Source organism: Bufo gargarizans, chromosome 4 (genome assembly GCF_014858855.1).
Source record: "Bufo gargarizans isolate SCDJY-AF-19 chromosome 4, ASM1485885v1, whole genome shotgun sequence".
NCBI classification, from domain to species: domain Eukaryota; kingdom Metazoa; phylum Chordata; class Amphibia; order Anura; family Bufonidae; genus Bufo; species Bufo gargarizans.
In genome coordinates, this window is record NC_058083.1 from 318,653,493 (window position 1) to 318,667,547 (window position 14,055).

Genomic DNA, 14,055 nt, shown 5'->3' on the forward strand with positions numbered 1-14,055 from the left:
ATGGTCTTTCTGCACCTTGGTTTCATTCAACTGAATGGGATTGTGCTGCAATACCAAGCACAACAGCCATACAATGCTGTGCTTTATATGCTATGAAGAGGCCGCAGCAATTGTAGGAGGGCATCACGGCCCCCTTCATACAGCCAATTGGCAGGGGACGGGAGTTGGGCCTCCACCAACCTCATATTTATGACCTATCCTAAGTCCTGGTTAACCCCTTTAAATCAATAATATGTCAGAAATATTGGCAGTTTATATATTAAATGCTAAACTACATTTCAGAAAAAAATCAATAGTAATATAGGTTGGCTCACAGTATTTTTGCATAAATGTTTTAATAACACATTGAATCAAATATTAAAAATAGACTTGCTTTGTGACATCATATCAGCATACATACATACAAAATGTGTACAAATAGGCTTTACATACATACACATTTTGTATGTATGTATGCTGATATGATGTCACAAAGCAAGTCTATTTTTAATATTTGATTCAATGTGTTATTAAAACATTTATGCAAAAATACTGTGAGCCAACCTATATTACTATTGATTTACCGTATTTATCGGCGTATAACACGCACGGGCGTATAACACGCACCTTCATTTTAGAGGGAAATTTCAGGAAAAAAAATTAAATTTCAAATAAAGCCTCTGATCTGCCCCCTCTGGTAACGCAAACCCCCCCCCCCCTCCCTCCCCAGTATTAATCATTGGTGGCAGTGGCCACAGGGTCCCCCTCCTCCCCCCCATCATTGGTGGCAGTGTCAGTTCCTATCGGAGCCCCAGCAGTGTAATGCTGGGGCTCCGATCGCTTACCATGGCAGCCAGGAGTCACGCTACTGAAGCCCTGGCTGCCATGGTATGTTAGTGAGCAGAGAGCAGCGCATGATACTCACGTGCGCTGTGGCCGCCGGTCGCTCCTTCTCATAGGTCTGTGCGGCGCATTGCTAATGCTGTAAGCATTAGCAATCCGCCGCACAGACAGAAGAAGGAGCGACCGGCGGCCACAGCGCACGTGAGTATAATGCGCTGCTCTCTGCTCACTAACATACCATGGCAGCCAGGACTTCAGTAGCGTGACTCCTGGCTGCCATGGTAAGCGATCGGAGCCCCAGCATTACACTGCTGGGACTCCGATCGGAACTGTGGGATATGGCCGGCACATTCATTGGTGGCGCAGTGGCCACAGTCCCTCCCCTCCTCCTCCTACTCTGTCCTCGTTGGTCTTCAGCGGCAGCCGCGCACAGTGGGGAGGGAGGGACTCCCTCCTCCTTCCTCCTTCCTCCTCCCTCCTCCTCCCTCTACTGTGCCGGCCGGCTCAGTCCTGCCTCTCTGGCCTCCGGAGGACACGTTTCAGCCCTAATCGGCGTATAACACGCATACATCATTTGCCCCCTATTTTCAGGGGGAAAAAGTGTGTGTTATACGCCGATAAATACGGTATTTCTTCTTTTCAGTTGGTAACTGAAAGGCTGTGCTCCAGTAGTTTGCTGGTTGAGCCCTTTCTAAAAACCTTTGTTAATTGTTACATTTCAGAAAAACTTAAATGAAAGTATCAGCATTATAAAATGTCAGGTTGTGGTAGGTTTGGGTAGCTAGCATTAGAAGGAAGCACCTGGTAAAAGATGAGTTAATATGGGCGAAGCGATCAGCTCCAATCCACGCGATGATGAACTGGCTAACTGGAAATTACCATAATTGTTATGCAAAACTGTAAGATATGACCTAACCGACAATTCAATCACTAGAATAGAAATTCTACAGGATGAAAGACTTATATAAATACAAAAATCATTAGGTCAAAAATAAAAAATGTCAACGTAAACTGTAAAAAAAAGAAAAAAAGTTTAAAAAAAAGTTTTCACTTGGTGTTATTCTTCTGGTAGCAAAGGTTCCCTTTCTTGAACTGTGCTGTTAGTTTCCAATGAACTAGACCTGTAAAGAGAAAGCAATATTGCTGATACCAATTGCACATTAACATTTCTTAAAACTACTAAAAGGGGTTGTCCCATTGCAACATTCATAGCATATCGCTATCATATGCCATAAAAGTCACATAGGTATAGGTCTCACCACTGGGACCTGCTCCAATCTCCAGAATGATGCCCCCAAAGTTAAGGTAGAGCAGCTGCACATGTGCGGCCACCCTCCATTCACAGCTAAGCGAGTTGCGAAAATAGTTGAGCACTGGCTCGGTTATTTCCGGCAGTCCTATAGCAGTGAATGGAGAGATGACCTCTCTATTAACTGCTATGGGGTATCTTAAATAGTGATGAGGGGCAGGGGTCATATTCGAATTCGCAATATTTTGTGAATATTTTGTAGAATATTTGCAAATTCAAATATTTGTTATATTCTAATTTTTTTTTTACTAAAAAAAAAAAAAAATCAACAAGATAATGATCGCTTAATATGCAAAAAATTTTCGCAAATTTTTCAATTGCTAAGCAAAAAACATGATTCCTTCATGCTTTTTGCTTGATGGCCAATGAGTCATAGCACTATATCGAATATATTTGTTTTTTCGAATATTCGTAATATTCTAAAACAAGAATATATAACAATATAGTGAATATGAAAAAAAAAATAGAAATATTTAGCTAATATAGAGCTAAAAAATTACAACTATTAGACAAAGAAGATTATAGCACTATATTAGCTAAATAGCTCTATATTCGTTTTTTCTTCAGAATATTCGCTATATATGCTTGTTTTAGAATATTACGAATATTCGATAAAACTAATATAGTCGATATAGTGCTATATATTTGTTTTTTAGAATATTCATAATTTAAAGTCATGATTCCTCCCTGCTTCTTGCTTGTGGGCCAATGAGTCATTGGCCCACAAGCAAGAAGCAGGGAGGAATCATGTTTTTAAATGGGGAAAAAAAAAAATTTTCATAAAAATTCACTATAAAAAAATCTTGAATATTCTAAATTCCGAATATATCTAACTGTATTCTTAATATTAGCGCATTTTCGAAGTACCTATATTTGCAATAAAAATTTGCACTTCGAATTTTCGTGATCAACACATTCTTAAACAGAAAACAAACCATAACAATCTGTCCTTAAAGGGAACCTGTCACCGGGATTTTGGGTATAGAGCTGAGGACATGGGTTGCTAGATCGCCGGTAGCACATCCGCAATACCCAGTCCCCATAGCTCTGTGTGCTTTCATTGTGTATAAAAACCGATTTGATACATATGCAAATTAACCTGAGATGAGTCAGAGCTTGAAAATATGACTCTTCTCTGGTCACACAAGTAAGATATGACTCTTTTATGTTAATTTGCATATGTATAAAATCTTTTTTTTTACACAATAAAAGCACACAGAGCTATGGGGACTGGGTATTGCGGATGTGCTAGCAGCCATCTAGCAACCCATGTCCTCAGCTCTATACACAAAATCCAGGGGACAGGTTCCCTTTAAGATTTATGTGTTTAAATCCCACCCCCAGGCAGCAGGCCCTGTAAAGAGAAACAAACATACCTGCTCCCTTGCTCGCAGTGTCTCTGCACTTTACATCCAGCCCCATCTGTCACGATTTGCATGCGCAGAGTCAGGTGTGCTTGCAGTCAATGACTGGCCTCAGCTTAAACGTATCTCCAAGCGGCACATAACACAGCTGAGATGCGCTGTTTGGGGAAAGGTCACAGCTGAGGGCAGTTATCGGCTTCAGCCATTGAAGTTGACAGATAAGGACCAGAAGACAGACTGGGAGCCAGATAGCTGTAGCCAAGCAGCGGGAGCAGGTAAGTATGCTTCTCTGGTACCACTAGCTGAGGGTGGGATTTAAAAAAAAATTCCAAAAAATCCTTTAAAAAGTATGTGAAGTGTAGAAGATTTGACATGTGAAAGTGATCACTGAAGTGGAGGGGGAGTGGCGGTGGCTTATAGAAAAATCGATGGCCAATTCACCACCACTATGACATGCAGATTAGTAATTGTTTTCCTATGTTCACGGATCAGTGGGGTATTAGCACTTGGACTTCCACTGAAACAAAACTTCCACATGTCAACAGTTCTTTTGACATTTTAAACTATAGAGCTCACTTGTTTTATGCAGAAGTTCCAGTAGACTGATATAAATCGATGTGCTCAGCAATGCAGAAGCCCTGAATGTGACATCACTGGTGATACTGTTTAATAATCAATGTAACTTTCATCGTGTTTTCTGCAGAAAGTCTTTCTTTCCTGATTGTCAAACACACTTTTATTTGTGTTTTCTGATTTGGGGTGTCATGATACTAAACACCTTTATCTACACAGTCCCTTTTAGAGACCCTCGGGATATTATTTCATTATACTGTAATGGTCTATGGGACCAAAAATTCCTTTAGGGGTCCCTAACTAATGTTTGAAATCATATCTTTATTATTTTCAATTTAACACACAAACATATAGGGGAAAAACACTATTAAAACTATCAGTTACAGTGAGTTGTGAGACAATTATTATTACGCCTGGTTGCTTGATTCACAACCTAATATAGCATCTCTTTGTCTGTGGATTGCACAGAAAATATCTATTCCATATAGAGGGGTAATGGTGTATTCACTTGGATCAGTGAGGATCACCGGTTGGTATATTCCAACCAACCTTTCTCTGGTTAATTGTAGATACTCTGCAGTTAGCCTTGTTTCGGGATCAGTAATTTAACGGTGATTGCATAAGGATTGCAAAATATCCCCACTGTATAATCCCTGTGCAGGGGGTTATAATTTATTGACAATGTTGCCACTTCTAGAGTTGACACTTTTATAGCAATATATGATGCATACAACTTTCACTATGTTCGATTGGCTACACTGTTGCCTCTATTTATTTTCATAGAGGTCAGTGTTGTCACCACTCTGTGTCTGATCAACTACTAAACACTTGCTCTGACTTGCTGTGCTAGTTACAACACACTAGGGGTCAGTGTCACGCCACTACAAAGTCTCTACCTCACTATACTCCTCTCTATCTCTCTGTGCTAGTAATTAAACCACTCGACTGATCTCACGCACGCTGTAACTGCCTAAAAGGGATCGCACTATACCACCCCTCCCGACATGTTTCGCCACATGCTGCGGCTTCGTCAGGAGATGTGGGGCATATGTACGCGTGCGCTTGTGTCGACCTCCCTTTATACTTTCCGGAGTCCCACCCTCCTGACTCTCCCAGCCAATCACCAACCGAGCTTCGCGAGCAGGAAGCGTCTGTTGACGCATATCCTGTGCACTCCCTTCTTCCTTCTTCCCATCGGTGACGTCAGGTGATGTTTACATCGAAGCGCTGTCATTCTGTCATTTGGAAAAGAAAACTGAACGATCAATTCGATCTCTAACGGTGATGAACTCCTTATATAGTGATCAATAACTACAGCCATTATAATATAATATATATGATCGGGGGGCGCCACAAAAATTTGTCTCCATTATAAAAAAGGCGGTAAGGGAAACATATTTATGATTTAGATCCACTTAATTCAAGTGTACGTACCATCTTTCAGTACTTACTGTTCCACTTTTGAACTTGTTATTCGGGCGCCGACTAGTTATAAAGGATCATATATATACTGTATGACTAAAAAAGGTCATAAACAGTCCATAGATATATCATTTGGATTATTCACACTATATTCAATCCGTATCTCCTACAGAGAGTCAGGAGGGTGGGACTCCGGAAAGTATAAAGGGAGGTCGACACAAGCGCGCGCGTACATATGCCCCACATCTCCTGACGAAGCCGCAGCATGTGGCGAAACATGTCGGGAGGGGTGGTATAGTGCGATCCCTTTTAGGCAGTTACAGCGTGAGCGAGATAAGTCAAGTGGTTTAATTACTAGCACAGAGAGATAGAGAGGAGTATAGTGAGGTAGAGACTTTGTAGTGGCGTGACACTGACCCCTAGTGTGTTGTAACTAGCACAGCAAGTCAGAGCAAGGGTTTAGTAGTTGATCAGACACAGAGTGGTGACAACACTGACCTCTATGAAAATAAATAGAGGCAACAGTGTAGCCACTCGAACATAGTGAAAGTTGTATGCATCATATATTGCTATAAAAGTGTCAACTCTAGAAGTGGCAACATTGTCAATAAATTATAACCCCCTGCACAGGGATTATACAGTGGGGATATTTTGCAATCCTTATGCAATCACCGTTAAATTACTGATCCCGAAACAAGGCTAACTGCAGAGTATCTACAATTAACCAGAGAAAGGTTGGTTGGAATATACCAACCGGTGATCCTCACTGATCCAAGTGAATACACCATTACCCCTCTATATGGAATAGATATTCTCTGTGCAATCCACAGACAAAGAGATGCTATATTAGGTTGTGAATCAAGCAACCAGGCGTAATAATAATTGTCTCACAACTCACTGTAACTGATAGTTTTAATAGTGTTTTTCCCCTATATGTTTGTGTGTTAAATTGAAAATAATAAAGATACAATTTCAAACATTAGTTAGGGACCCCTAAAGGAATTTTTGGTCCCATAGACCATTACAGTATTATGATACTAAACATGACCTATCCGATATTCAACATCAACATTTAGACACAATACTGTCATAGGACTGTAGTGACTACAAGTGTGTGCTGGCTATGAGGAAAGCAGACAGCAGTACATACAATAAACACTCCAGTGCTGACCTATAACTTTATGAGCTCTTTATTCCTTTAAGGGCTCTTTCACACCTGCGTTATTGTCTTCCGGCATAGAGTTCCGTCGTCGGGGCTCTATGCCGGAAGAATCCTGATCAGGATTATCCTAATGCATTCTGAATGGAGTGAAATCCGTTCAGGATGCATCAGGATGTCTTCAGTTCCGGAACGGAACGTTTTTTGGCTGGAGAAAATACCGCAGCATGCTGCGCTTTTTGCTCCGGCTAAAAAAACGGAAGACTTGCCGCAAGGCCGGATCTGGAATGAATGCCCATTGAAAGGAATTGATCTGGATCCGGCCTTAAGCTAAACGTCGTTTCAGCGCATTGCCGGACCTGATGTTTAGCTTTTTTAGAGTGGTTACCATGGCTGCCGGGACGCTAAAGTCCTGGCAGCCATGATAAAGTGTAGCGGGGAGCAGGGGAGCAGCATACTTACCATCCGTGCGGCTCCAGGGGCGCTCCAGAGTGACGTCAGGGCGCCCCAAGTGCATGGATCACGTGATCGCATGGCACGTCATCCATGCGCATGGGGCGCTCTGACGTCATTCTGGAGCGCCCCGGGAGCCGCACGGATGGTAAGTATACCGCTCCTACTATGGCAACCAGGACTTTAATAGCGTCCTGGCTGCCATAGTAACACAAAGCATTTTGAAGACGGATCCGTCTTCAAATGCTTTCAGTACACTTGCGTTTTTCCGGATCCGGCGTGTAATTCCGGCAAGTGGAGTACACGCCGGATCCGGACAACGCAAGTGTGAAAGAGGCCTTAGTTAGGGTACTTTCAAACTAGCGTTTTTCTTTTCCGGCGCTAAGTTCCGTCCTAGGGGAACAGAACTGATCAGTTTTATCCTAATGCATTCTGAATGGAGAGTAGTCCGTTCAGGATGCATCAGGATGTCTTCAGTTCAGTCTTTTTGACTGATCAGACTTTTCAGAAAACCGTAGCAGGTTGTATTTTTACCTCCGGCCAAAAATCCTGAACACTTTGACTGAACGCCGGATCCGGTCTTTTTCCCATTGACTAGCATTAACGCCGGATCCGGCGCTGTGTGTTCAGTCAAACCGGATCCGGCTTTTGCATGTTAAACCCGAAAAATGTGAAAAAAAATTTAAAGTCCATAAATGGCGGATCCGTTTTTTCCAATGCATTTTTTCATTGTGATCAAAATCCTGATCAGGATTCAAAAGTAATCAGTTTTCACACGTTTTTCCGGATCCGGCGGGCAGTTCCGGTGTCGGAATTGAACGCCGGATTTAAACAACGCTAGTGTGAAAGTAGCCTTAAGCTGTCACTATAAAATGCAATGCAATCTGCAGGCAGCATTTTAAAGAGCAGGAGGAACTGAGTTGATTGATATGTAGTTTTGTAGGAAATGAGTCAGTAAAACCTGTAATTTATACATTTATATGTCTGCTATTTTTTAGCAGTGGAAATGGGTCTTTAAACAGAAGGTCATTGTCAGCACCAAAAAGACATTAAAAATGCTATTGTGTCTATAATGTCTTCAGCGCTTTTATTAGCGATCTGTTCAGTATCTAACGCACTTTCTGTTGACATACAGTAATGAACATACAGTATGTTAAAGGGATGATCGCAAGCTCCAAGTATAGAAGATTCATTCATGCTGTGAAAGACCCACCTTTTTTTCTTTCTCTTTGCCTCCCAGGAGTAAAATGTTAAACTCAGCACAAACTGAAAAACAACAAAAGAATTAATTTTAAAACCAGCAACATTCCTATCATACAATGATACAAGATTCTGTGGGACTTACAGACACTAAAGGTAGAAGTCCCTGAAAGGCAGCCGCCCACTGAAAATGAAACTTCTCATTTAGAAATCCACCAAGCGTTGGGCCCACAAATGATCTGAAAAGATATGAAAGGAAATGTGGTTGACCAAGGAAAAAAGGAAAAGTCAAATTAAATTGACTGCAGCAGAAACATATTCTCAGCAAGATCAATGTATCATGGTAAACATGAAAGCTCAGTGCAGCTACATCGCAGCACCTTCAATACTGTACTGGAAAGATCTTACTACAGTCGTGCCCCCATTGCCTTCATTGGCGGCAGCACTGTAGTAGTGAGCTCCCTTCACTATAATGAGGATAGGCCATCACTTGCTAAAGGCTTTAAAACCCCTTTCTACCCCAGCATGTTCCATCAGTGTTAGGGTACCTTCACACTAGTGTTATTCTTTTCCAGCATTGAGTTCCGTCCTAGGGGCTAAAACCGGAAAAAAAATGATCAGTTTAATCCTAATGCATTCTGAATAGAGAGTATTCCATTCAGTATGCATCAGTTCAGTCCCTCTTACAGTATCTGGCTGGAGAAAATACCGCAGAATTCCGGAACACTTGCCGGAATGTCGGATCCGGCATTCATTTCCATTGAAATGTATTAGTGCCGGATCCGACCCTCCGGTCTGCGCATGCGCAGACCTTTAAAAATGTGAAAAAAATTAATACCGGATCTGTTTTTCCAGATTACACCGGAGAGATGAATCAGATATTTCAATGCATTTGTCAGACGGATCCACACCTGGATCAGTCTACAAATGATATCTGTTTGCATACGGATTTCTGTATCCGGCAGGCAGTTCCGGCGACAGAACTGCCTGCCGGATCCTTGCGACGCAAGTGTGAAAGTACCCTTAGAGAGCTGAGTTTGTCTGTGCAGGTTGAGACATGTCTTGACATGCAACACACACAGTATCAGTTCAGTCTGATAAAAGCACTGGAAGTAACAGGATGGCAAGTGCAGTACAGTGCAGGTCTACAAAGAAAGTAAGGGATTTGGAGCTTTGTTCCGTGATTAAATTCCTTACAAAGGAAAAAAAGAAGCCTAAAGAAATCCATGAAAGGATGATTGATGTATATCAGGCATGCTCAACCTGAGGCCCTCCAGCTGTTGCAAAACTACAACTCCCATCATTCCCGGACAGCCTACAGCTATATGGTAATGATGTACCTTCCTACTACAAAGTAAAGTTTTGGGCCAAGCAGTTTAAATGGGATAGGGAATCAACTGAAGAGGACTCCTGTTCAGTGCGACCTGTTGAAGCATATTCAAATGTACCTTGAAGTGGAGGCCACGATTTTGGAAGATCGTTAGGTTAAAGTCAGTGTTATAGCTCATAAATTAGGCATTTCAGTTGGCACAGTTTTCAGTATCATTCATTATGTTTTGATGATGTCAAAAGTCAGTTCCTAGTTGGTGCCACAAATGTTGACCCCTGAGCAAAACACTTGTCGCCAAAAGAGCAAGAGAAGTTAGACATGCTTAGAGAAAATCCAGGAGACTTCTATTTTTGAATTATTACAGGTGATGAAACATGGGTCCACCACCAGTGATCCTGAGACCAAACAAGTCCATGCTATAGAAGAATAATGGGTCAACAACTCCAAAGAAATGTTGTGTGCAGCAGTCAGCTTGAAAGATCGTGGCAACAGTTTTTTGGGATACAGAAGGCGATTTTTTACTAGAATTCATGCCACATAAGAAAAAAAATTACTGGCGACATCTATGCGCCAACAATGAGGCAATCAAAGAGAAACACTATGGAAAAATGTCATCAGGTGTGTTGCTGCTTCATGACAGTTCACAAGTCACAAGCACTATTCTGAGTGGGCACATTTTTCCTGATTATTATGCAGTGAAAGAGGTGGCAACAGGGTTCCTGCAGAAGCAAGAAGTTTTCTTCTATTCTGAGGGAATCCGGTCACTGGAGGTGAAGTGGAATAAGTATGTTGAAGTCAAGGGAGATTACATTAAAAAGTAGTAAGTTCAATTTTCTCTAAAAAGTTTGTTTTCATATTCAGGTAGATAACTTATTGAACACCCCTCGTATATTGTACATTGCCCCTTACGATGGTCATAAATGGTCAGATGTCACATAACAAACACTAAGCTGTAAGTCATCTTTTTTTATAATTGCTTATTAAAGTTATCAAGTGGACAATAAAAGTCATAACAGGTAAGAGAAAATGATGATTACTCACCGGTAATTTGATTTTCCAGAGCCCACGACAGCACCACAAGAGAGATAAGATCCTCCCCCACAGACAGGAAACCTGCAGAATAAAAGGGCGGACACTCTCCTCCCAATTCAGTGTGATATACAACCAACGGAGGAAGTCCGCCTATATAATGTTTAGATGACCGACAATTTTCAACTTAAAGGGAACCTGTCACCCAAAAATCGCCTATTAAGCTGTTTACAGTACCTTATAGTGCTGTATAGTCGTTTCCTGATGCACTTTTTGTTAGTTTTGCAGCATGTATGCTCAGTCAGAAATCGATGTTATATTCAGCTGCTGCCCCGTGCTTCAAGTCAGGCTTGAAGTCACGGGGGCAGCGGCCTCGGCGTCTTACATGGCCCTCTCCCCGCCCCCTGCCTCTGTGACTGACAGCCGAAATCCGATTCCGGGACCGCGCTCAACGGCCGCATGCGCAGTAAAGGGCGGCAGGAGCGCGGTCCCGGCTGCCGCGCGTACTACGCGCCGTCTTACTTTCGCCGCACTGCGCATGCGCCCGACATCCTGTATCAAACGCGCCCAGATGCCGGGCGCGGGCGCGTTTGATACAGGATGTCGGGCGCATGCGCAGTGCGGCGAAAGTAAGACGGCGCGTAGTACGCGCGGCAGCCGGGACCGCGCTCCTGCCGCCCTTTACTGCGCATGCGGCCGTTGAGCGCGGTCCCGGAATCGGATTTCGGCTGTCAGTCACAGAGGCAGGGGGCGGGGAGAGGGCCATGTAAGACGCCGAGGCCGCTGCCCCCGTGACTTCAAGCCTGACTTGAAGCACGGGGCAGCAGCTGAATATAACATCGATTTCTGACTGAGCATACATGCTGCAAAACTAACAAAAAGTGCATCAGGAAACGACTATACAGCACTATAAGGTACTGTAAACAGCTTAATAGGCGATTTTTGGGTGACAGGTTCCCTTTAATACATAAATTATCCTTTTTTTTTTTCTCTTTTTATGCTGCACCCATGTGAGTATAGGAGAACCAGAATAACGCAGAAGAGAGGGAGAATAAGGGTGCTGTCTTAGGCTCTGGAAAATCAAATTACCAGTAAGTAAATCAATATTTTTCCCTTTACCCACGACAGCACCACAAGTGATTTACCAGAGGAAAATTCAGGGTGGGAGAGCTTAAAGAAGTACCTTTTCCCCAAAGGAAGACCCAGAAGAGGAAGAGCTCAAATCAAGCCAATAGCGCTTAAAAAAGGTTGAAGGAGAAGACCAGGTAGCCACTCTGCAAATGTCCTCTATGTGGACGGAGGATCTTTCTGCCCAGCAGGTAGCAACTGCCCTGTGCTTTAAGACTCACCAGAGGAGATAACCAAGATGCAGAATAGGCCAAAGAGATGGCAGAAACAATCCATCTAGCAATGGAACTTTTGGTGGCCGCCTTACCCTTATTCACTCCTTGAAAGAGGACAAAGAGTGAAGTAGATTTTCGCCAATTCTCAGTGCGAGACAAATAATTAATCAAAGCCCATCTCACATGCAAGCAATGAAGAGATTTTTCTTCTTCTGACCTTGGGTTCTTAAAGGTAGGAAGCACAATCTCCTGAGACCTATGAAACTGGGAAGCAACTTTTGGAAGAAACGCTGGATCTGGACGAATCAATACTTTATCTTCTAAAATCGAGGTGTATGGAGGATTAATTGATATGGTGTGGATTTCATTAACCCTACAAGCTGATGTTACTACTATTAGAAGCCATAATTTCAAGGTGAGACATTTAATGGAGCTGGTATCCAAAGGTTCAAATGGTGGCTGAGTCAAGGCCTTTAAAACTAGGTTTAGGTCCCAAGGAGGGGGGTCTATGTGAGGCTATGAGGGTGGATTTGGCTACAGCTGTAAAGAACCTCGACACCCATGGGGACCCTGCAATATGCAAAAGGTACTACCCACCAGACCTAGTTCTAATCCCTTCTAAAGTAATTCTAAATCTAGATGAATGGGAGTAAAACAGAGGATTTCTTTAAACTGGATATGTGAAAAATCCAAATATTTCTGCCAAATTCTAGTATAAATGGACACTGCTATCTCTTTCTTACTCTTAAGAAGAGTAGAGATCAAGGCATCAGAAAATCCCTTCCTACCTAGTAAGTACCTTTCAAGTTCCAGGCAGTCAGATGGAGATTTTTTATACCTGGGTGTAAAACTGGACCCTGGTTCAACAGGTTCCGGATCTCTGGAAGTACCCAAGGGTCTGAGAGCGACATGATCCGAAGCCACGTGAACCATGATCTTTTTGGCCAAAACGGGGCTATAAGGATAACCCTTGTGTCATCCTCCCCGATTTTCCTTAATACTTGTGGAATCAACGGGAGAGGAGAAAAAGCGTAGGCTAGAGGAAAATTCCAGTTCTGGAGGAAGGCATCTATTCCACAAGGGGATCGCGCTGGATCTAGGGAAAATAATTTCTGTACTTTCTTGTTCTGGAAAGCAGCAAAAACGTCCTTTACTGGCTGGCCCGAGAGAACTGTTATTTTCTTGAAAATAGACTGGTTCAGACTCCATTCGCCCTGAGAAAGAAAATGGTGACTCAGAAAGTCTGCCTGCCCTTTTTCCACCCCTCTGATATGTTCTGCTGAAATTGAGGCACACTCTTTTTCTGCTAATAGGAGAATCTTCTGGGCTTCCAGCATCAGAATGTTGCACCTTGTACCCCCCTTGTCCGTTTAGAAAAGAGACCACGGTCCTGTTGTCCGTCATAACCTTGAGATTTTTACCTCTTATTCTTGGAAGGACAGACCTCATTCCTAGATCTACTGCTGCTAGTTCTTTTAGGTTGGAGGATCCCCCTTTTTTGGTATCCCCCCTAACGTCCCTAAAGGGAGATTTCCTTAATATGAGCCCCCCATCCCCAGGGGCTTGCATCCATGGAAGATGCCTCCCAGGCACCTTTTCAAAAAGACTCAGCATTTTTTTATATCTAACGGGCCCTTTAATATTCCCATATCATCAAAAGCAAGGCCCGTTTTCCTAAAGACTTTAGATACAGCTACATCTATCCTAGGCGCTTTATCCCAAGTAGCACAGTCTTCTTCTTTAAAAGGATATTTTCGCTTAAGGTTTTTTCGACTCCCCTTTAATTAAGGCTGAAATGTTCTTATAAACCGGGAAGGTGCTGTGGTGCCTGGACTCTAGACCCCCAAAACATAATATCCTGAATGGACCTAGGTTCCTTTATCTCTTCAATGCCCATAGTTGATCTTATGGCTTTTAAAAGCCTATCCGTATCTTCTATTGGAAAACATGGTTTACCACTAATCTCACCTTCCTCAGAAGAAGATAGGGCTGAATTTCGAGAATGCCAATATGAGGAGGAATGCATTTCATCTTCTTCAGAATCAGATGAA

At 42.7% G+C, this 14,055-nt stretch overlaps 1 protein-coding gene across 2 annotated transcripts in view; it reads right to left on the reverse strand.

Annotated features, from left to right (window-relative positions):
- Positions 1 to 14,055, reverse strand: part of LOC122934474 (MFS-type transporter SLC18B1-like) — a 117,491-nt gene that overhangs the window by 5,401 nt on the left and 98,035 nt on the right. Inside the window, exons 12-14 of one of the 2 annotated variants that reach the window (XM_044289959.1) lie at positions 8,448 to 8,541; positions 8,316 to 8,368; positions 1,874 to 1,943 (exon numbers count right to left, since the gene is read on the reverse strand). In XM_044289959.1, the coding sequence (XP_044145894.1) occupies positions 1,880 to 1,943; positions 8,316 to 8,368; positions 8,448 to 8,541 (211 nt within the window). In that variant the 3' untranslated portion in view covers positions 1,874 to 1,879. Of the gene's footprint in view, positions 1 to 1,326; positions 1,944 to 8,315; positions 8,369 to 8,447; positions 8,542 to 14,055 lie in introns of those variants that run through there. The other variant, XM_044289958.1, reaches the window with a different exon arrangement.